The sequence below is a fragment of the Asparagus officinalis genome, chromosome 1, assembly GCF_001876935.1.
Source record: "Asparagus officinalis chromosome 1, Aspof.V1, whole genome shotgun sequence".
Taxonomy (NCBI): Eukaryota; Viridiplantae; Streptophyta; class Magnoliopsida; order Asparagales; family Asparagaceae; genus Asparagus; species Asparagus officinalis.
The window spans coordinates 696,856-721,648 of NC_033794.1; the positions used below are offsets into that span (position 1 = coordinate 696,856).

Below are 24,793 nucleotides of genomic sequence, written 5' to 3' on the forward strand. Positions count from 1 at the left end.
AATTAGATTGTTTCTACATGCAGCAGGGAGATGGCCGGGATCTTCTTGCATGCTTCCTTAATTTTTACCTTACTGATTATGTATAATCAAAGTCAAGATCTGCCGCCCTATTTAATTATTTTTTTTTGGAGGGCCGGGGAAATGGATTTAAATCCTCTACGTCGTTGTTTTGATAGTAGAAATTATTTCCCCAGTCAGAACTATATATATTCAATGAATTAATTTTAATCCATTCCAAATATATACATGATATAAAACATATAGACTGCACCATTCCCACTTTTGGCACAAAACAAATTATAATATTTGCACTATATATAAATGTTATGTTCTCTCAAATTTCCAGAAGTACACAACAAATTAATTAGATCCGTTTTAGTTTTTGCTAAATTAACCTTATAAAAGATACAACAACAACAACATTAAAAAGCCGTTATCCCAAATGTTTGGGTCAGCTACATGAATCATATTATTCCATTTTAGTTATAACGGAACATCTCATCTGTTAAGTTAAACATAATCATATCATTCTTAATTGCTTCAAACCAAGTTCTTTTAGGTCTACTTCTAGATCTCCTAGCCTCATTAACTACAATACTGTCACTTTTCCAAATCAGTGCGCTAAGAGGTCTACGTCGTAAATGACCGAACTTCCTTAGTCAGTTCTCTCTCATTTTATCCTTAATATATAGGATCAACATCTACTTTACTACCGAAATTAACCTTATAAAAGATATATACCTAGCTCCTCAAATTTATCATCTAGATTCGCTAATTCAGAGTTTGCTAGTCATCAAATTACAAGCAATTACACCCCACCCCAAGCAAAGCAAAAAAAAAAAAAAAAGGAAAAAAAAAACCACAAAAAAAAACAACACCCCACCCCAAAAAAAAAAAAAAAAAAAAAAAAAGGAAAAAAAAAACCACAAAAACAAACACACACACTCACCCGCCAACTCATCCGCCCCACAACCATTTATGCTGGAAGTAAGACGGCTCCTTTTGGCGGTACTACTATAGACGGATTGAAATGCTTAATTAGTACTTCAAACCAATTAATTCACAGAAGAGTTTTACCATCACGGGATAAAATTTAAAAAAAAAGCTACCTAGCTATGATCAAAAGGAACATTTTCTCAGTTTTAAGAGCGCGCGGACCCCATTTATAGCACATGGCAATGTATAGGCAAAAATTAATTGTTAGAAGCAAAGGCTTTGATGATTTAGGAGACAAAAGCGGTTGAGCCACAATATCCCGGTCCTAAAGCAAAACACTCGGTAGCTAGCTAGAGATGATCAGTTCACACCCCCCACAACCCAAATAAAAAAAAAAAAAAAAAAAAAAAAAAAACACCACGAAGAAAGCACCCACGTACCCCCAGTGCTTATCAACACACACCCTGACCCGACCCAATTAATTTTGCTCTTTGGGACCATTTCTTTTCGATTAAATTTCTCAGCTGAATCTTTGTCTCCATAAATAAAACTTATGATGATATTTTTCAAACCACGGACTCAAATATTGGTTAAGAAACCAGCCCTCTACGTACAATTTAATTTCTTCACAAACTAGAGCTAGCATGGTATAAATATATAATTCCATCTAATCGTAATATTACTAATTATATATACATCATCGACCAATCGCATACACAGTTAATTTGCCGGCCAACTCGATCAATCGCGCGCTCCGTGAGTGATACTGATATATATAATATACCTCGCTGGCCTTGATTATCAGCTAAGAAATGTTGACCGTCATGATCCGACGGCAAGTCCTCGTGATGCATGTATGATTAACCCACGCTTAATTTTTCTCTGCTACTAAAAGAGATCACTGCATGCATTGAGTACATAATTACATAATTTTTTTTTTTTAAAAAATAGTAAAAAAATAATAATTATAAGGAAAGCTAATCTCCGTCCAGGCCAACAAATCGCATGTGATATCCTCAGCTTTTGCCCGGAGGCAGAGGGAGAGAGATCTGGTCTTAAGATTATGGAAACCACATCAAAGAGTGGGGTGGGGTACTGGGGGAGGAAAAAAAAGAAAAGAAAAGAATGGCAGTCTTGAGATTGTTTCCAAGTTCAGGGGGGCCTTGATCAGTTGGTATCTGCGAAAAAATAGCTGCCTTGCCTCCTACCCTCGATCTCCTTTTTATCATTAATTATTATCTTTCTCCTAATTAACCCAGATATATAGAAGGTTGGCATGCGGTATTATTACCTCAAATAAAAGGTTCTCGATCACTTGCAAATATCCCTTCTCGTGGGCGAACGGTGCATCCCAACAGCTCTGCAACGACGGGCCCACATTATATAGGCCAATCCGGTTATAAAGCTTGAATATACAATTTTTTATCACCGTCGATGATGCACGTATATATCTTTTCTTTTACCGGTGATTTTTTTTTTTTTCAAAATCCATCATGCAACATTAATCATCCAGAAGGACAGAGTCATAAGAATTGAGACCGCCTTAACTCCCATTTCCCAGCTTACATTTTTTTGCCCTTTGCTTTTAAAATAAAAAAATAAAAAATTCACTTTTATTTTCCCTCACAAAATCATTTGCGCTCGCTCCCCTTAATTCCCTCCCATTTTGCCCCGACTATTTCAACACCTTTTTTTACCACCCAGGACCTCATCACGCATAACTCTCCCTTCTCCTTTCTAGCTACTTTCTTTTCTTTTTCTTTTTTTTTTCCCTCCACAACTCTCTTTCAATACCACCATCATCATCATCACGACCCTCTCCCATATCTCCTCTCATCTAACTCCACCTAACTCCACATAATTCAATGGTGATGGGCCTCGAATTCACCATCATCGAAGAATTGCGAACCCTCACACCGATAAAGACGAAGACGAAGGCGAAGGCGGCATCCAGGGAGGAAACCGAGAAGGGGATCAATGAGGAGGACGAGAATTGCGTGACTCCTAAAGCAGAGGAGAGCGAGCTGAGCCGGCCTGCAGCAGTGTGCCCCCCAGCGCCGAGAAAGCCCAGGCCCGTTAAGAGGAGGTCTCGGCCACCACCGGTGCTGGGATTTTACAAAGTGCCCACAAATCTTACCAAGTTTTTTGTTCCTGCGGTATCCACCTGCAATCCTTCCAACAAAAGAATCCGAGTTTCTCTTCTCTAATCTAATTTGTTTCCCGGCCCCTTGTTTTTTTTTCTTTTTAACGACCAACATAAATGAAATTTCCTCGGTCTCTTAATTTCTTCCTTGTGGAAATTAATTAATAATAGAGTACGCGATTCTGTCACATATATACTTCAGATTGAATTCTGAGCGCGGTATTGCTTAATTTGCTTGCTTTTGCTTGAATTGATCACAGAGGGTCCGATCGATCCAAACGAAATTTAGGCTGATCATTATTGTTGTTAATTATTTTGTATGTTTTACGGTACGGAAGTAGTTCAGCGATTGGTCTCGGCATGTAATTCACACGGTTTAGAAGGTGTCTAAGCTAGCTAGTTACCGATCGAGTACCTGCAGGTCTCTGTGCCTTTAATTTGTGACCTTAATTCTCTATGTAATTTTTCGTAGCGGTGACATAGAAAACTTAATTTCATTGTTTCGATCCAAAATTAATGCATGATTAGGGTTTGTTTGTTTTTTTCCGGCCCCCTGATTGTTAAGATAGAATTTCCAAGAACAATTCACTTTACTTTCAATAATTCCATTAATTGGATCTACTAATAATGGTGTGGGATTTCTTAATTAATTTGCTCACTTTAATTGAAATAATGTTTTCAATATTTACGATCTTTTTACTACTATAGTTTTGCTGAGTGAGTGAGAGAGCGCATGCGTACGTGTGACTGATTGCTACTTTGCTGCTGCTGGGGAACAGAGGCACACGCAGAAGGGCAACAAATGAGAGAATTAAAATATACAACTAAGATGTGCTTAAAACGCAATCATGTTGCCAAATGAACACACAATTAATGTATTATCAAGAGTTTTGAGGGGGGGAAATATATTCAAAGAAGACAACTATCTCGATCTGCATGTCACCTCCTGCCCAGCATTTATCCGTAGCTAACTGCTAGTAATCTTAATGCTCTTCCCTTTTCTTTACAAAAAAAATAAATAAATAAATTAAATTAAATAATTAATTAAACCAGCCAACTTGACTTGACAGGAGATGAGCATCCACGCTAAAAATGGTATGCTTAGATTCAGAGAACCAAGATATAATCCATAATTCATTTGTGTGTGTGTGTATATATACATACGAGTTTTGACCCAACAAGTCGTGCATTTTTAGTTTCTCTCTTCCTCTCTAAAAATCAACCCACCAAGATATCTCGTCACGAACAGAGGAAATATGAGCAGGCCATAACAAGATTGATCCTGAGCTCCAGTTGAAATGAGCCTGAAGCTAAAGATGCTATACGAGCAAGCGATTTTTAGCTTCGCTTAAGCCTCCAGTTGAAATGAGCCTGAAGCTAAAGATGCTATACGAGCAAGCGATTTTTCGCTTCGCTTAAGCCTCCAGTTGAAATGAGCCTGAAGCTAAAGATGCTATACGAGCAAGCGATTTTTCGCTTCGCTTAAGCCGTCGTATATCATTATGCCTAACGCCTTCAAAGCTTCGGTACGTACCGAGTGGCTTCTAATATTTGGATTTAGATCTAGTTAGGACAGTAGGCAGCGAATTATAAGAAAAATACAGCTAAAATAATATGTAATTTTTCAATCCAGTAAGAATAAGAAGAAGAAAAACAAAAAAAAAAAGAATGTTGATGCGCAGAAGAACGAATACATTTTTTTTGAGAGAATAGAGAACGAATACATTTTAATTAGAATATAAAAAGTATACCTTCTCGAACCTCTTAACTCGCGTATGTGGGCCCGTAGGATGCATTTCTTACCAAAAGGGTAAAGCCGGGAGGAATTTATGAAGGAAAAAGAAGGAAAGAAACAGTTACTTGATTGTTAACGAGCTGCTCTGTCCACAGGCAAATAGAAGTAGTGTGTACGTTCTTCTTCTTCTTCTTCTTTTTTTTTTTTCTTTTTTCTTCTGAGAAAAAAAGGAAGTGCATGTATTCATCGAAATCAACAGGTCACTTCATGTTCGTAAACAGTACTGCTACTGGGGCTATTTTGGCAACATCTATATCATATGGGCAAATATAAAGGCGCAAGTCAGTAGTACAGCAGAACCACTAGTGATCACTTGGAGGCAGGACAAAAGTACCAAGATCATGACGTCTTGTGCCACGCCATGCTCTTTGGCTTCGTCCGCTACAATACAAACCTAGCAAGGCGTTTTAAACATCCGAATTTTTAAGTTTGCCGGGCTGCTGCAAAACGTTAGCAAGGAGATTTTGGCGGTCTCTCATCCTGGCTGGCGCACGTAACCCAGTAGTGTATGTCCATATGCAAGCGTCTCTGAGATTATGACCGGTTTCGTGCGTTTTAATTTCTCAAAGGTCAGACCAATCCCTTGTATGCATGGGAATATATAGGAATTTGTGTTACCACGGAGTCTGACCTTTGTGAAGAAAAACACGCTGTACTACGTCTCATCATCAGAGGGAATTGAAGAAAAACACGCACGCACACCGATTCGCGTTAATTGCAGATAATTAGAGAATACTGGGATCACTGTTATTGATAATATCAATCTCCCTAACAGATACTAGGCGTACACACACAGAGATATATATATATACATAGAGGCACGAATTGAAGATCAGAACGGAAGCTTAGACCCTCACGGCCTTTTGATTTTCATTTGATAAAAACTAATTAAACATGATAAAACATAAATCTAGCTAGTATTGCTAGGAAATAAAGAATAGGGAATAGAAGGATATGGGGATCTAAGCGGGAGGTTGGCTGCAAAGATCAATGATGATTGATGATGATGACACGCGTAGCAAGCATTGAACAACTGGGGGCCTCGGTATAATTAAGCGTGGGAAAGAAGGAAGGAACAAAAGAAACAGATGGGTTGTCCTTGGGATCCCCCACATTAACATCCCCAGCACTGCACGGCACCTGCGCATAGTGGGCGCATCTCCCATCTTCTTCTTTTTTCTCATCTCCTCCTCTTTAGCGAGAAAGATGCTCAGACGCACATGTCCATTTCTTTATCCCACTGCAACTGGGGTATTCTTGCAGCTGGGACAGGTGATAATTGTGCCGCTGTTTGGTCGCCCATTTAATTTAATTTTTTTTTTTCCACCCACCAACCCACCCTCCTCTAGCCTGCAAGATGAATGAGCCTGGTAAACTTGTCCTGTACATGACTGGCCCTCCAAAACCCATCCTCAAACCTGTTTGGTACTAAAATAAATATATGCTGTGGAAAGAAACACGACGTTTGAACATTTCTCTAAACATAACTCGCATCCTGTAAAAACTTCAACAATCTGCTATTCATTTCCACTATAATTCGCCAGCCAGCTCGGTATTGCTACGCTCGGTTTACTTGCTCCACCTTCTGTATCTTTTTCTTGTTCAACTCATCAAACCTCAAACGTGCACAAACAACTAAATCAGAGTTTGCGGAATTCCACTTTCATCGACTTTCTTTTCTTGATACTGATTCTTGTATGTCAGTTCATCAAAATCCACAGTGGTTTGATCAGGTCACTCCAGACATAAAGCTCAACATCATCTCCAAAACTCGTACATGTAGGGCTCCGCCCTCAAACCACACCATCAACTTAATCTACCAGCTACAAGATCAAAATTGTGAAACGCGAGCCTCCAAAAAAACATGCTGATCTCCAGATAGTGACACGGAGTGAAATCACATCTTTTTCAAGGTCATGAATCAGAACCATAAAACCTTTTCTTAGCTCAACTTCACCCAATGATGAAAACGCATATCTGAATAGCATTCCCTAATTAGCAACAAATTTCATTTCAATGTCTACTCTTCAATCTGTACTGTGATCAGCCAACAGCCATGTGCTACTAAGTAATGCGATACATAGAGCTTGCTATTAACTCTTAAATAGAGCTCGCTATTAACTCCCAAATTTTACCTTGGCTAAGAATCTCATTAGAAACCAATTATATAACGATTATTTGTAGAAGAGGAACAGAAAGAGGGGAAAAGAAATGCATTCCTACCTGCTTCCCCCATGCTCTCATCCTCCAAATACACCCTCCCCCCCATCCCCCCACCCACCCCCCCCCCCTCCCCCCACCCAAAGACTAGCCATGATGGGGCCATAATTTTCACCAGCATATTAGAATTTGGAAGTGAACCATCCATAACTAAATCAAACCTCATCCCGATCAGTGTATATTCTCGCCTCAAGAATATTCTAAGATTTACTGATACTCATGACTTCAGCTCTATCCCAACAAATGGAGCAACACGAATATAGTACACATAGCAGTTAGTATGGTGCTATGGTCTGACTATCCTCACCCAAGTGGTAATTAGGAGAGAAATTGACAGGAAACTTTTCTATCTTGCATTCAGAGAAATTGACAGGAAACTTTTCTATCTTGCATTCTCTAGGCTTAGCAGGTTCATGTAAATGATGTTCTTCAGCATCGGAAACCAAATAACAGATAAACTGCAGATATATTTTGTATGTCTAATAACGTAAGACGTATACGTACATCGCACAGATATTAGATTATTTCACATGTATAACAATGTTTAAAAACAGCAAGGCATGTTCTAATACATAAATGAGCAGTGAGACTGTGGGGCATATTGGTAGGAAGAAACACACAATTCAAGGTCAAGATCTAAAAATAACAAAGCAAAACAAGCATGTGCACGCGCACGCACACAGATTTAACAGGGTTTGGAGGATGTCTTACTTCCACGGACAGAATATTACTGTTTCAAAAAATCAAAAGGGTGATACAGAAGACTCAGATCTCAAAACCCTTGTCGCCTACCAAATTCGCTTCTCCAAGACGAATCACACTATGCATATAACTTAAGGCTGTAAACAAATCCTGTATCTGGAATTGTTTGCAAATACAAAATCCACAAAATACCCCACATCAAGTTCAAGTAAAAACATATCTGAATTAGTACCAAAAGGATTAGTTTGGGGACTCCGTCCCTAAACACTGGGACTAAGTCTGTGCAGGACACTGCACGGGTGATACTAGAAACAGTTGAAAGCTGAAACACAAGCAGGGGATATATGACTAACAGGTTAGGACTCAACAAAGCCCTAACAGATGATTCTAACGACATGCAATTTTGCACTTGCTTACATAGTTTCACCTAGTGATTTCTTAACCTGCTTAACTAATCAGAGAGAAAATTCCGGAAAAAGGAAAGATAAAACTACACAGGTCTCTTACCACTGTTCCTTTTGCTCTTTCATACTGTAATATTTGTTTGATGTCACTTTTCTCTCAATTCAGACAGGAAGAAGTAGATACTGGCCTTTTGTATTCAACAGACTGTATGCCCAAAGAACTTATAGGCTTTAGAGCAACACAATATGGGATTTTAGGAAGTGTATTTTCTTTCCCTTGGATGTAAGAGTAAAGGAATCATTGCATAAAACATATATTTATATCTATTTCAAAAATTGCTAATAATCGTACGATTTTGTTTAGGTGTTGACACCCGAAATGAACAGTTAACTCATGACACGACATACATAAGCATGACACTTAACATGCACATTGTAATTTTGCCACTGTTAAAGTAAGAGAGAGTCTTGGATAAATTTCCCTTTTAGTTGAATATTGAGTGTGCACATATATTTATACAAGTAGAGGAGGGTGGGGTGTGTTCTCACAACCAATGTGGGACTAAAAACCCACTATTAACACTATTATCAACACTATTATCAACAGCTCCCCTCAAACTCATTTTGGATCAAACAAAGTAAGTTTGCATATAAGAAACTGGAACTGATGAACAAGTAAGGCCTTTGTGAATAAATCTGCAAGCTCGTCAGCCGATGACACATGAGGAAGTAGAATTATATTATCATTGATAACTTGTTGACGGACAAAATGAGCGTCGATCTCAATTTGTTTGGTTCTCTTATGAAATACTGGAGTATTAGCAATATGAATGACACTCTTATTATCACAGTATAGAGAAGTAGGAGTCGAAACAAAAATACTGAAACCACTGAGAAGACGACGAAGATGAATAATCTCTTTAGCTATTGTGGACATTGCACGATACTCTACCTCGGTGCTGGAAAGAGCAATAACATCTTGTTTTTTACTCCGTTAGAAAATTAGGGAATCACCAAGAAATATACAATAACATGTGGTAGACTTCCTGATAGTGGAATCACCAGCCCAATCAGCAATAGAATATGCACAAAGCTCTAACTTGGATGTAGCAAGAAATAGAAGAGAACGAATGCTAGTACTCCGGAGATACCGAAGAATCCGTAACAAGACATCATAGTGTACAGAACGTGGGGCACTAACAAATTGCCTGATAATACCAATAGCATGAGAGATATCTGGTCGAAAGATGCACAGATAGACCAACTGACCAACAAGATGTTGATGTCGGGTAGGATCAGATAGAGGCTCACCATTAGTAGAGCGAAGTTTGACATTCTTTTGGAGTAGAGTATCGACAGTTACATCGTCAATTAGCTCAGTTCGATCTAAAATATCCGAGAGATACTTCTGTTGAGACAGTAGTACACCCCGGGGGCCTTGAGAAATGTCTAGACCATGAAAATACCGAAGAGATCCAAGATCCTTCATGTGAAACTGTTGTTGCAACTGGGATTTTGCATACTGTATACTAGCCATATAATCACATGTAATGATCATATCATCTATATAGATGAGTAATAAAACTCTGCCACGCGATGTAGTGCGAACAAACAGAGAAGCATCTTAATGACTTTTCATAAAGCCCACCTTATGCATGACATCGCGAAAACACTCAAACCAGGCACGGGATGGATCAGATAGAGGCAGCATAGTAATAAGGCAGTATAATGTACAAAACGTGAAGCACTAACAAATTGACTGATAATACCAACAACATGAGAGATATCTGGTCGAAAAATGCACAGATAGACCAACTAACTAACAAGATGTCGATATCGGGTAGGATCAGATAGAGGCTCACCATTAGTAGAGCAAAGTTTGATATTCTGTTGGAGTGGAGTATCGACAGTTACATCGTCAATTAGCTCAGCTCGATCTAAAATATCCGAGAGATACTTCTGTTGAGACAGTAGTACACCCCACGGGCTTTGAGAAATGTCTAGACCATGAAAATACCGAAGAGATCCAAGATCCTTCATGTGAAACTGTTATTGCAACTGAGATTTTGCATACTGTATACCAGCCACATAATTACCTGTAATGATCATATCATTTACATAGATGAGTAATAAAACTCTGCCACGCGATGTAGTGCGAACAAACATAGAAGCATCTTAATGTCTTTCCATAAAGCCCACCTTGAGCACGACATCGCGAAAACACTCAAAAGAAGCACGGGTTGGCTGCTTGAGACCATAAACAGCACGGCGAATGAGACATACATGTCCCGGAGAAATATTGGACCCTGGAGGCGGTTGCATATATACTGTCTCAAATAAAGAACCATGGAGAAGCATTTTTGACATCCATCTAGTATAACAGCCAACGATGAGCAACAGCGATCGTAAGAAGAGTACGAATGGTATGCATCTGAGCAACAGGAGTAAATGTCTCCTTATAATCAATACCTTGTTGCTGAGTAAAACCTCGAGCCACTAAACGAGCCACTAAACGAGCTTCCGACATTCAATAATGTCATCAGGACGATACTTGACCTTATAAACTCATTTACTGCCAACTAAAGAGATGTTAGGGGGACACGGAACAACATCACAGGTATGTGTTTGCCGAAAGGTTTGAAATTTCTCAGCCATAGCCTGTCTTCACTCTGAAAATTGAACGACCTCTTGAATGGCTCAACTGTAGCATGAATGACAGCAAGAAAATTATAAAAGATAGATGACTAGGAAGTAACCGAAGCATACCGTGCATGCATGACATGTGGGCGTTTGTCTCGACGAAGAGCAAGAGGAACCTCAGACGGGGGAGATGCTGATGCATGTGCATGGAGGTCAACAATATTTTCTAGAGTGATGTCGTGTTTACGGGATAAGGATCAGATGGTAGAAGAGAAGGCTCGGGTGAGGGAGAGTCAACAGAAAGAGATGAAGAGATTTCAGGGAGATCTCGAAAGGAGAACTGAGGTAAGGAAGTGAGTGATGCAGCTGGCGGAGAAGCACGATCAGTAGTGTGGAGGAAATTAAAATCATCGAAAGCAGAATAAAATGGAGAATCATCTTCGAACTGAACATGTCGAGATAAATGAACTCGACGAGATGCGGGATCATAACAACGATAACATTGATATTCCGAACTAATTCCTAAATAGACACAGAGAACAGCTCTGGGAGATAATTTATCACGTTCGTGAGATGACAAAAAAACGAAACAACGACAACCAAAAACGCGGACCAGATCGTAACGGGGAGAATGAGTATAAACACGACTATGAGGAGTACACCAAAAAAAGAGTTAGATGGAGTGATATTAATGACATGAGTAACAGTGAGAATGGCCTCAGCCCAAAAACGACGAGGAACAGAGTTAAAAATGAGCATGGATCGAACGGTATCGAGAATATAACGATATTTGCATTCAGCAATACCATTTTGCTCATGAGTGTAGGGACATGACTATTGAACGATAGTCTCATGAGAGGACATGATAGAACACATGGTAGAGGATATGTACTCTTTGACACAGTCAGAACGAAAAACTTTAATACGGGCTTATCATTGAGTGAAGATCATCGTAGTGAAAACTTGATAAGCATGTATAACGAGAGAAATCATCGATAAAACTAACATAATACAAGTAGCCAGATGAAAAAGGCAGAGGAGATAGCCCCCAGATATCAGAATGGACCAAATCAAATAAGGTGGAAACAGATGTACTAGTTAAAAATGATAGAATAGTGAATTTAGCCAATTTACAACCAGTACATGACTCAATATGGGAACGAAAAGATACATGACCAAGTACTCCGTATTAGATAAGACTTTCTAGCCTTTTATGAGACACATAACTAAGTCGTCTATGTACAAATCTGCGAAAATTAATGTAGAGGATTTTGGACTTACAGAAGCAACAAGACAACGTGAATGTATGGACTCCGGAAGGTGAAGATATTCCAGAAAAAACTGTTTGTGTTTCCTTCGGTCCGCCCCAACAGTCTTGTCCGTCTGTAGATCCTGCACAATACAAGTATCAGAAAAAATAAGACAAGTAGGCTATCCATACATAATGAGCTAACAAAAGTTAAATTCAAATACAACTGAGGAGCCACATAGACGAGGCCAAGAGTTAGACGACCAGATGAGTCAGTTTGTAGGGTGATAGAACCATACTGAGTGATAGACAAAGATTGTCCAGCAGTCGTGTAGATAGGGGGAAGAGAAGAGGAAGTGAAGACAGAAGATAAGAGAGGCATTACGAGTCATATGAAAGGAACATCCTGAGTCAAAAATCCAGAGATCGTTCATACCAGAGACCGAAGGGTTGGCTGAAGAACCAGTAAGACGCATAACAGAGAGTTGTGCAGTAGATGTAGAGGCTCTATGCTGAAGAGCCTCAATTTGATGGCGAATATCAGAGAGTTGTGCAACAGATAGAGAGGTGGTATGCTGAAGGACCGCAATTTGACGGCTAATATTTGTAATAGCTTGAAGAGCCTCAATTTGATGGCGAATATCAGAGTTTTGCGGTAGATGGAGAGGTGGTATACTAAAGAGTTGCAATTTAACAGTTAATATCTGTAATAGCTTGAATGGTAGGGTCTGAAATGATAGATGGCATAACATTGACCAGTAATCCTGGTGCACTAGAGGATAGGGACTGAGGGGATCGCTGACTACGACCAGTTCCTGAGGAACGTAACTCAGAATAAAGCTGAAAACATGTCTTAAAACGATGTCCCTCCTTCTTGCAATAGGTGCAAAAGAGCTTAGACCGAGCCTGAGAAGCAGGTGCCAGTGAAGAGGCCATAATAACAGCAATTTAAAGTTTAAAATAATAATCCTTGAACGAAATCTGAATGTTTAAAGGAGAACCCAAATTAATGTAGAAACCCGAAAGTTAAAATGTAAGAACCCGAAGGTTAAATTTGAACCCGAAGGTTAAATTTGAACCCGAATGTTATACATGACTGTCAAATCTGAGAAAAAAAGAAGCAACCGGCGACCAAGGTGGCTCGAAGATCGGCCGGATCTGATGCTCACGCCGAAGACTTACAACAGATTAATGTCGATATTGAGACGTTGAGACATCGAGAAGGATTAAAACGGCGATACCGTTACTGACTGTGAAATGACAATGCCGTTTGTTTGAGGCCGAGAGACGGCTTGCAAAGGCTATGCCGTTAATTTGAGACCGAGAGACGGTCTTGAAAAACTGCTATGCCGTAAATTTAAGATCAAGAGATGATCTTGAAACGGTAATACCGTTAAAATAGAACCCGAAGGTTTAAAATATAACTCCGAATATTAAAATGGAACCCGAAAGTTAAACGAGAACGCGAAATGCGTTAAGAGGCCGTAAAGATGCAATACCAAAAATCTGGCAGAGGAACGTAAAAAAGAGTTAAACGACTGCAAAGCAGCAATGCCAAGATTTGGCAAAAGAACGCAAAAGCGTTAAATTTTTTTATTGAAAGTGAAATAATAACTCTAGCTCTGATACCATGTTAAAGTAAGAGTCTTGGGTAAATTTTCCTTTGAGTTGAATATTGAGTGCACATATATTTATACAAGTAGAGAAGTATGATGTGTGTTCTCACAACCAATGTGGGACTAAAAAGTAAAAACCCACTACTAACACTATTATCAACAGCAACGTTTACTTTGCAACAAGCAGAACCTGTATTATGACAGTTTACGTGCACAACATACCTTCAGAAAACAGCACAGAACATTAAAATAAATCCAACGCGAAAGAAAAAGACTAGCTGAATTGGACCATGTAAAAGATATATTTGAATTGAAGATTTGAAATAATTAGCTGCCGTTCATAAAAGATTGACCTACTATCCCCTTTCCCCAATGCAGTTATTTAATCCCCCTCCTTGCTGTCATTACAAAAAGACGAGAGGATGGTAAAACTGAATCTAATTCAAAGCATAATCAACTACATATTGCCACATTGAACTGTTCTAATGAAAATTATTATACTTTTTATATATTCCACCAGATTTACTTAAAAGCATATGCATTCTATTCCACATAACATCATCGGCTACTGCAAGAAAGCTTAAACAAAATGTAACAATTTAATTTACAAAGTTCAATTATTTCATAGTTCACTATCAAAAAGAAATATATATATATATATGTACATACTAGAAGAGATGTTGCTGCTTCAGACCGGCGGAATGTTGGCGAAAGAGAAACCCTTGTAGCCTTTGTATGCATAGTATGCAATCCTCGTGTAGTAGAATCCTGGCAAAAACAGTAGTGATCCCAACACCGCAAAGAAAATACCTATTGTTCAAAAAAAGAACAAATATTTCAGTACAAGTTGAAAACAACTACATAATATGCCCAAGATTTGACCAGAAATACAAATTTCAACCAGCTAGATAGCCAAAGAAACCAAATTTATAAGAAAATACGGGAGTATGTTTCTTGAATTACCGGATAAATTAGGAGTCAACAAAGGGATATCAAAATCCCTAAAAATTTACAATCTCATATGTATATATATGTATGTATAAAGAGATCGAGAGGGCCGGGGAAGCCTAGGGGGGGACTAGGGTTCAGAGAAAAGGAAATGAGGGAGATTCTGACCGTGAGCGCTATCTCCGCCGATTTGATTAACGGCCATGATGCTGCCAACGACGATCGCAAGGGATCCGAATACAAGAAGGGCGACAGCGAGGGCGATCTCTTTGATCGGAGGCTTGCTCTGGAGCACGTGAGGGGGGTCTATCATCATCACGTCCTCGTCGGTGATCGAGAACGCGTGATCCACGTACGCCATTGGAAGCGAAAACCCTAGGGATCCAAGTCCCAAGATCCAGAGAGAGGCTTGATGAAGGAGGCGGTGGCTCGAGAGAAAGAGAGAGGTCCTTTACTCGTGCTTAATTAACGATTTTTTATGAAAAAGAGAGAGAGAGAACGAAACAATCTCGCGCCGCGGAACACACGAAAGCTAAACAGGGGAGATTTACTGGGGGCTGGCCCGGCTGGGTTGGCATCGCTTGGGCCCACTGGGCACTTTGGGTGAACATATGGGTGTTTTTCCAGTAGGGGCCAATTAGCGCCTGGAAGCCTTTTAGTTTGTCCTACCCTTCCTTCTTCACTTTTATTTGCCCTGGCCTCACCTCTTTTGACAGCATTTATATTTATACATCCCAACTTTCCGTAATTTGCACTCTAAATATATTGCGTTACCCAAGCATGAGATTTTTGCTCTTACTTTTTCCGTGTGACATTTGGAAGTTAATTCTATAACTTTTTTAACTTGTAAAATTCATTGTAAAATATATCCAAATCTTATTTTGAATAACTTTTTTAAAATAATATTATGACCAGCTGTAACAGTAAATTCAACAAATCTGCAAACTACAAAATATATAAATTAACTTTGTGAGTGTAACATGCAAAATCAAAAAGAATTCTCATGTTTGCATAACATAAGATATGGAAGTGCTATCGTTAGAATTTTAACGGTATGTAAATGTTGTAAAAAATAAGTACGGGTATATTAATGCAATATAAGAGAAACTATAAGGCATTTAAGTGCTAATTAGACTTGGTCAAATACAAATATAATAGGTGGAAACCTTCAAATGAAGACTTAGACTCGCAAACGATAGCTTTTACCTTGCACATTTGCAATTATATTTATTACTTTAAAAGAGAAAGAAGAAGAAAACGGTAGTTAATAATGAATATGTGAACTACATAATAAATAAAGTATTACCACAAGCTTGGTACATAGTCCGAATTTTTTTGATGTCATCTCTTAATTGCATGACTAAGTCTGAAAAAAAATGCAAATAAAATCATCTATATAAAACCATAGAGGGAGCAATCGGTATGAACATTTGTATTTTTATCAATTTAAATTTGATAATCGACATATGTTTTTTTACACGTTCCTCCAAAAAACAAAAATCCCCCCCTGTGGTGGGCACTCTATAGCATTTCTTCTTATATATGAGAAGATAAGTCTAAATACCCATATTGGTATTTTAATTCCACCCCATTTATCAAGAAGGTATTTTAATTTGGTAAACCTGCTTTAAGGCATTTTAATTGATTCAACTTACTAACAATGTTCTTTTTCTCGTCGGCGACTAGTTTTTCGGCGAGAGCTCGTCACGTACGTGACACATGATAACTATTTTTTAGCTGCTGATGTGACATGGATTTTCTGCTGTGGCAGTGTTTAAAGGCAGGAATTAACCTTCTGAAAATCTCAATTCACCCAAAATAGGACAGATTTGTAAAACCCCAAAAATTTGAATATAGTGTGATAAATAATTATAAATATGTTATATGATGAAAATAATGTGATAAATAATTATAAATATGTTATATGATGAAAATAATGTATTTTTATGTTTGAGTATGATAGGAATTGATTTGAGATCAATTCAATGCATAATTGTGAATATACGAGTGTAAATACACAAAACATGCACAATGACAAATAGTGAGAATCTGAGAATTTTGACCAGTTGAGAGTTTTTATGTTTTGCACACTGATTTATTTAGAATCTAGAAAAGTGTATAAGATCAAAGTTGTAGGTCTCTTCAAGAGTTTTCCAACGAATCTTAGATCACCTCATTCCGAGATCAGATGAGAAAGTTATAGCCTTTTCACCGAACCCCAGTCTGAGAATGACCCAGGAACCTGCGCAGTCGACCGCCGTGGTCGCTGCGGTCGACCGCGCAGCGAACCTGGTTCTGCCAGTTCTGTTTCGGGCGGGTTTTGTTTATACCAAACCCGATTGCTACCCTAAGTATATATACTCGTTTTGAAGCTCTCAGAACCCTCTATTGAACCCTAATAGCCCCAGCCCCATTCTCTCTCTCCTCTCAAAACTCTAGCTCGGATTTTGGCGTTTTTGGGGCGTTTAATTCGAAGGATTTTTGGTGGAGTTTCGCTGCTCAGATTGAAGGAGGACCGTTCTCACTCGTTTTTGGGTGTTCATCAACCCCCTCAGGCGAGTGACATCTCACCCAGCCCTTCACCCACGTTTTTATGGGTTTTCTAATGATTTTATTGAGATTTGTTGAGCCTAAAATGCTAGTTTACATATAAGTATAGTTCTTGTAGCATATGATGCGAAAATCCAATATTTCAGTTTGAAAATAACCTCACCAAATGAATTTCTTTTCTGTAATAGATCCGGATCTGAAAAATTGTTTTTGAACTCTGAGTTTTGATGCAAGTTTACTGTTTTATAACTTTTAAATCATGTGTATAGAAGTTCACAAATCCTAGTGATGATTTTTGTTTTCATGCTAGATGTTATTATACGATGATTCATATGTATTAGAATGTGTAATATATTGTTTGGAAGCATGGGTGTATTGTTTGGATCGATTTCGAAGCAGAACAGAAATCTGGAAAAAGCTTCTGTTCATTTCGTGGTCGACCGCGTGTAACGCGGCGGTCGACCGCTGGGCGTTCTGTCGAGCAGAACGTTTCTGCCCTATGCACGGTCGACCGGAGTGGTTTCTGCGGTCGACCGCCGCACTGTTTGTGCATGTTTTAATTTTGGTGCATACTTTTATACGTCCGAGGGGTCGCCTCGATTATCTAACACTATATTGCAATGATAGTGACTTGTTTAATGTTAGATTTTAGTGATTTATTATTTATCTGTACATGTGAGTTGACTTTTGACACAAGCACCGATCCGCACAACGAGGCACGTGTGACATGAGATTATGTGTATCTTTTGTGTATATATATATTCGACACTTACACTTTGTATAATTTTACAGTTAGTCCTCGTGTTGAACACTCATTCCAGTTAGTCCTCGTGTTGGACACTCATTCCATTCAGTCCTCGTGTTGGACATGCATTGGTTATATTTAGTCCATGCGTTGGACATTGGTTATATTCAGTCCATACGTTGGACATTGGTGAGATTTAGTCCATGCGTTGGACATTGGTTATATTCAGTCCATGCGTTGGACATTGGTTAGATTTAGTCCATGCGTTGGACATTGGTTATATTCAGTCCATGCGTTGGACACTCGTTACTTTCAGTCCATGAGTTAGACGTTTAATTTATATAGTCTATGTTTTGGACACTTAATCATTTTCGGACATGACACTCATGTGAGTTTGCATGACACTTGTGGTGGCCTTGTCATGATTTCATTTATCGGTAGAGACGGGTTTGTATTTGTTTTATTTATTGTTTCTTGTATTAGACCTCAGGTTTAGTATTTATGGATTTACAATTTGAGATACAAGGTATATACTTGAGGGTTTCCTTGTTTGGATTATTTCGCTCGACGTACCTACGCTCGTGTTGTAATTTCCTAAATACCAGAACCCATTGTTGTTAGGATAAATGATTTTATATTATTATGTATTAACTGTATTTTCATATACAACAAGCCCTATCCCTTGGGGTTGGTTGTGATGTTGCTCGCTAGCGCTTTGACGCTCGTTGTCCCTCCCCCGTTTAGGTAACGAGCCAGGAGCCCGGAGAATTGCAGGATGAGGGCGACCCTTACTAGTGCCTATTTATCCTCTTATTAGATGTATTTTATTTTGTACTCCACTTGAGACATTTTTAGACTTAAGAGGTTTATGTTCTAGAGTTGTAAAGGCTGTGTGCCTTATTTCCTGTATCAGATATTATGTACTTTGAGACATGTTGAGATCTCCAGATTGTTATTAATCATTTCAGACTTTGACTATGTATTCCAGTTTATTTGGTTGAGGAGATGTGTTAATTTGATGTTCTATCATTTCATTAAGTATTTGTTGTAGAACCTTTTACTTGCTTTGTACCTACACCTATTGTTGATTCCTCTAGAGAGATAGTAATTGTGATGGTGAAACATGCTATTGCACGGTGTGGTGCATGGCAGGTTTGACATTCCTGGTTTCACCTCGGACTGCAGCCTTGTGTGAACCCAGGGGCGTCACAACATTCGCCCAACTGTTTTATCCACGTCAGAAAATCCGTGCCACATCAGTAGCTAAAAAAAAGTTTAAGTCATCACGTGCCACGCATGCGACGAGCTCTCGCCGGAAAACTGGCCGCCAACGAGAAAAAGAGCCTTGTTGGTAAGTTGAATCAATTAAAATGCCTTAAAATAGGTTTGCCTAATTAAAATATCTTCTTAGCAAATGAGGTGGAATTAAAATACCAATATGAGTATTTAGCCGAGAAGATAGTCTAAAGAGCCTCTAAGCTGAAGATAGTCTAAAGAGCCTCTAAGCTTTCCTCTTTCCCCCCCTAAGACATCCCTAAGTTTTTATTTTTGTCAAAGAAGCCCCCGGTTTTACCCCTCTTTTCTAAAAAGCTCCTAATTTTTCTTTCTTTTTTTTTGACATTGAAGCCTTTAACTTTTGTCATTTCCTTCCAAGAAGTTCTTAAATTTTATCACTCTTGTAATAAGCCCTCAAGTCTTCTTGTTAATGAGGTCGTGTTGTCCAAAAAAAAAAAAAAAGAGAGGCAAAACTTGGAGGTGGGGTGTTTATCAAAAATAAAAAGTCAGGAGCTTCTTGGAAAGAGATGAATAAAATTTAAAGGCTTCTTTGCCAAAAAAAATAAAAAAACTTAGAAAGAGGGATAAAACTTAGGGTCTCATTTTGTAAACAAGAATGAGTGAGAATGGAATATCTATTTTTACTTTTTTGAAACTAGAATGCTCATTACTACTACTCATCATCTAAGTGGGAACGAAAAATTTAAATTAAATACTAAATAAGTCACAATTTCTTTTTGATTATCCATGCTAAAAACAAAGTGATTTTTATCGTTCTCGTTTCATTATCTAATAGCACGTAAACGTAAAAATGAACATTTCATTCTCGTACCCATTATAATTCATTCATTGCTTTGTTTTATTTATTACTTGATTCCATCCCCCCCGAGCCGAAGGCCGAAGAGCTGTTCGGAGTCTTCGGACTATGTTCTCTCTTATACATGAAAAGAGCAGACCATGTATAAGCGAGAGGCCGAAGCAAAGTTTTGACTGGGTCCAGTTTCTTCTTATCCCGCCACCTCATCGTGTGGCCGCCTCCTTCGGCACGAACCCCGAGAGAAAGGAAGTAAGTACCCACAACCTTCGATTTCCTTCGCCCTCCCATTTAATTTTACCCCTTCTAAATGGATGCCAAATTCTACTAATTTTGTTTCTAGATTTGGTTGGTTTCTGGAGTCGTCCGTCCCTTTCATCATCATTAATTAATGCTACGGGCCAGATTATTCTCATCCCTGTTGCTCGGAACCGATAACACGATCCGACTCCGGTCAAATAAAATAAAACCCTAGTTTCCCGTGGTCTCGCCAATTAATTTGTTTTCCGTATTTTATTTGAAGAATCGAAAAAAGATTTAATTCTGAAAAGAGAACGATGGAGCAGATGAAGTCCGCTCTCCCTTCTAAGAGCGGAGCAGCAGCTCCACAGCTCGACCGATCTCCCGTCTCCGGCGGTGGCCTCAGGTTTCCATTTTTTTTTATTACTTTTATCGCAATTCCTGTTTGTTATTTTGTTTGAATCGCTTGTAGATCTTGTGATAGATTAACGCTGACTTCAATCTCTTGATTACCACTGTTCACAAAACAGCCGTTATATTTATGTTTTGTTTTAATAAAAAGATATCCTGGCCATAAAAATTTGCAAAATTTCAATGCTTAGATGTTATGAAATGTTTATTGTTCTAATTTGATAGTTGTTTGTACGGAATATATTCCCTCCAAAACAGTAGTTCCTCCGTACTGACTATTGTAGTATGTGTGGGAGCAAGGATTCTACTGATCATTTCGATCTTGTTCTCTAACTCTTCTCTTTTTACAAAATCTGGCGACACTTTAATATTTCTTGATTTCTTTACACAGTTTTCTTTGCAATCATTTTCCTACGTTAGCAAATTAAAGTAGGAAGTGAAGAGAAGAAACTTTCTGAAGAAAGTACTTCCCCTTCCTTTCTATTTGCATATCTTGTTTGGCAGCCGGAAAGTTAAATTGTGGAAAGTTGAGGTGGCAGCTAACATGAAGTCCACATTGCTTATGCACATTTTTCGGTTTATATGAAAATTGAATAGTAAGAAGTAAGACATTTTTTAAACTCTTTGCTTGGCATATATACACATATATATAAAGTGGAATACAAAGTGATATATGGTGACCATGTTAAGCTTATTCCTTGACAATATTATTATTAAAAATCGTGAACGAGAACACATATTAGAATCAAAGTAAAAGAATTGTGATTTAACTATGTAGACCTCGTATTTGAAGATCATAGTATGTTTTTATTGATGTTAAACTATTGTTATTTCCATGCTATTCAGATGTTTGCGTAGTTGGTTAGTTGACGATGTATCATAGTATTATACTGTACATGCAAGATGAATTCTATCCAACAGCTTCTCAACTTAGGCTAACCTACACTGCCTTCCCAAGGTCACAAACTTTTTTTTTTCTATAAGATCATAAACTTATTTAGAAAGGTGTAATATTCAGATACAAATCATGCCAAAAGTGGGGGCAGTCGTAAAGTTCAATACACAAAGTTTGCTTGGAGAAGATGCGCGAGATAAAAGTCCTAAGGGATAAGACAATCAGTTTTCAAAGTGGAAAATTTGTTAAAATTATTATTTTCACACACTCTCTCAGTCTCTCTACTTTCCATCCACTTCCTCCATATTTTTCCAAAAAAACAACAACATAAATTATCATCCCACGGAGTATTTTATATGTGCTCAGAAACTTCTGAATTTCCATGCATTCTAACTTGTGATTTTTGGCTTTTTTGAGAAATTCACAATTATTCTCATGCACAGAGTATTTTATGTGTACTCCAAAAATTTCTGAATTCTATGTACAAATCCATGGGTTTGAGTGTTTTCCAAAATCACAAATTATCATCCCACATAGAGTATTTTATATTTACGCTAAACTTTCCGAATTTCTATGGACTATAGCCCATGATTTTGTTTATTTTCGAGAAAATCACAAATTGTCGTCTTTCATGGGTTATTTTATATGTAGTCCAAAATTTCTGAATTTCTATGGACTACAACCTATGATTTTGGTCGTTTTCGACAAAATCAAAAGTTATTATCCCACATGGACTATTCTATATGTACGCAAAATTTTCTGAAATTCCGTAGATATTAACCTATGATTTTGACCCTTTTTGACAAAATCACAAATTATCCTCTCCCCATAGGGTACTATGTGTAATCTAAATTTTTTGAATTTCTGTGGATATAACCTATGATTTTGACTGTTTTTGATAAAATCACAAAGTATTGTTGCGCATGTAGTATTTTATATGTACTCCAAAACTTATAAATTTCGTGGAATTTAACCCTTGATTTTGGCTATATTCGACAAAATAAAAAATTCTTGTCCTGCATGGAGTATTTTATATCTGTGGATCTAAATTTTTGTAGACTACTGCTCATGATTATGGTCATCTTTGAAAATCTCATAAATTATCGTTCTGCATAGAGTATTATATATGTACTCTAAAACAATGTTGTAAATAGTTGCACATAGCGGCCGTAGTAGTAGCGGCCTATGACTGCATTGCTATGGTTGAAAGCCATGGTTTTTAGTGGCATCGGCTCTATCAGCCCAAAATAACGGCTAATAGCACGTAAAAGCGCTTCAAAGTGCTTTACAAAGCTATACAATGCTTTAAAATACAAATCGGGTTTGTGCCAACCCAAACCTAACAAAACTTCATAAGTTAGTGGGTTTTTTTCGTACTCGATATGAAGCCGATCCATTTTTTAGAAGTCCATTTCCTTTTCCAATACTCTCTTTTTCCGCTTTTCCAAAAAAAAAAACAACTGAAAATTGTGCACTGCCTCTCATCGTCGAAGATCATTGGAGCTTCACCACTGCCTCTCGTTGTCGAAGCTCCATCGCCTCTCATCATCTAAGCTCCATCGCCTCTCATCATCCTCTTGTCATTGAAGCGCTAACCCCTTTCTATTCTTCATCAAAGCTTTCCTGCTCTGTTCCTCATGCAGGTCCTCTATCTCCAACTCTACCTCCTCTTCGAAACACCGACACCTCCTTAAAGCTCCACTGTCTCATTCTGTATGGTAGTTTGTTAATATTGTGTGATTGTTACACGTCTGTTTAATGCTTAGGATCTCTATAAATCATCAAATATGCGTTTGTAGAGTTTTTAGATTTTTCGTAGTTTTTGAATATTCACACATATTTAAATTGGATTTTTTATTGCTTTTTGCCGATATAGCTCCGAATAGCCTTAGCGGTGCCTCACTGCTTTGCTACGTTTTTCTCTTTCCACGACCTTGCTCCAAAGTTCTTACTGTTAGGAAACTACGCGAATTCCCTTATAACCAGATTTACAAGAAAGCGAATAAATGCGCAATAAGAGGACACACAAGATTTACTGGTTCGACACAAAATTGCCTATGTCCACGGGCTGCTGTAGATCTTTCACTAAGGGGAGATAATTACAAACACTCACAAATACTCAACACAATTTCACTCTGAAAATTGCTCACAATTTTCTCTCACAAGGGTTTTTCTCTAAGCCTTTCTTTTCTCTCCCTTTTTCTTCTAAGAGGAATTATTTCTGGGATGATTTTTTCTGAAGACTTGTGGGTCTATTTATAGTGTTTGGGAAAATACTATGCGCCAATAAAAAACAATATTTTTATGGCGGAGCCCGCGGTAGGGCTCGCCCACCTTTTTTCTTTCAAAAAATGCGGCACCGAATTCGGTGATGGGAGGTGATTGGAAATTCGATGGCATGATCTTTTTGACAAAAAAGAGCCACATGCTCTTTCGGTGCTGGATTTTTTGACAAAGCCAGCAAAGTGGCTTTTGGTGGCCCAACAACTTGAAGATCGATTTCAATCTGTCTTCACATCTTGATTTGTGCAGTAGCTCTTTTCCGATCTTGATACTATTGCAGGCTAACTGAAGCTGAACACAACTTCAGTTTGTCAGTAGTCATCTTTATCAGCATGTCTGTCGGATTTTAAGCTCTACTGATCTTTTCAAGCTTTAAAATTCCATCTTCCAGAAGTGACCGGATAAAATGATATCGCATCTGTATGTGCTTCGTTCTGGAATGAAAAGACGGATTCTACGCTAGATAAATAGCACTTTGACTGTCGTAATATAAGATATTGTCTTCTTGTTTCTTGCCTAATTCATCCAAGAAACTTTTGAAGCCAAACCATTTCCTTGTTGGCTTCTGTAACAATGACATATTCTACTTCAGTTGTGGAGAGCAACTATCGTCTATAGTTGTGAAACCCAACTCACTGCAGTACCTCTTAGAACATAGACATACTCTATAGTGCTTTCCTATGGTCAACATTTCCTGCTAAATCAGCATCCATATAACCTGTTAGTATTATATCTCCACCTTTGAAACAAAGTGCTTTACCTGTGGTGCCACGTAGATATCTGAGGATCCATTTGACTGCTTCCTAATGTACCTTACCCGGATCATTCATGTATCTGCTAACAGCTCCCACTGCTTGAGTAATATCTGATCTTGTACAAACCATGACATACATCAGACTTCCAATTACTGAGGTGTATGGGACCTTC

General features: G+C 38.2%; 2 protein-coding genes across 3 annotated transcripts in view; one reads left to right on the forward strand and one right to left on the reverse strand.

Moving 5' to 3' along the window:
• LOC109845133 (transmembrane protein 230-like) lies at positions 11,916–15,159 on the reverse strand. Its single transcript, XM_020414348.1, has 3 exons — positions 14,822–15,159; positions 14,375–14,515; positions 11,916–12,232 (listed from the first exon to the last, which is right to left on the reverse strand). The coding sequence occupies exons 1-2, from the start codon at positions 15,012–15,014 to the stop codon at positions 14,394–14,396; spliced, it is 315 nt and encodes a 104-aa protein (XP_020269937.1). The 5' UTR covers positions 15,015–15,159; the 3' UTR covers positions 11,916–12,232; positions 14,375–14,393.
• The window catches only part of LOC109845141 (probable protein phosphatase 2C 59), a 21,106-nt gene continuing 16,428 nt past the window's right edge, over positions 20,116–24,793 (forward strand). The window contains exons 1-2 of one of the 2 annotated variants that reach the window (XM_020414357.1): positions 20,116–20,289; positions 20,381–20,683. In XM_020414357.1, coding sequence (XP_020269946.1) covers positions 20,595–20,683 — 89 coding nt within the window. In that variant the 5' untranslated portion in view covers positions 20,116–20,289; positions 20,381–20,594. The remainder of the gene's footprint in view (positions 20,290–20,380; positions 20,684–24,793) is intronic. The other variant, XM_020414363.1, reaches the window with a different exon arrangement.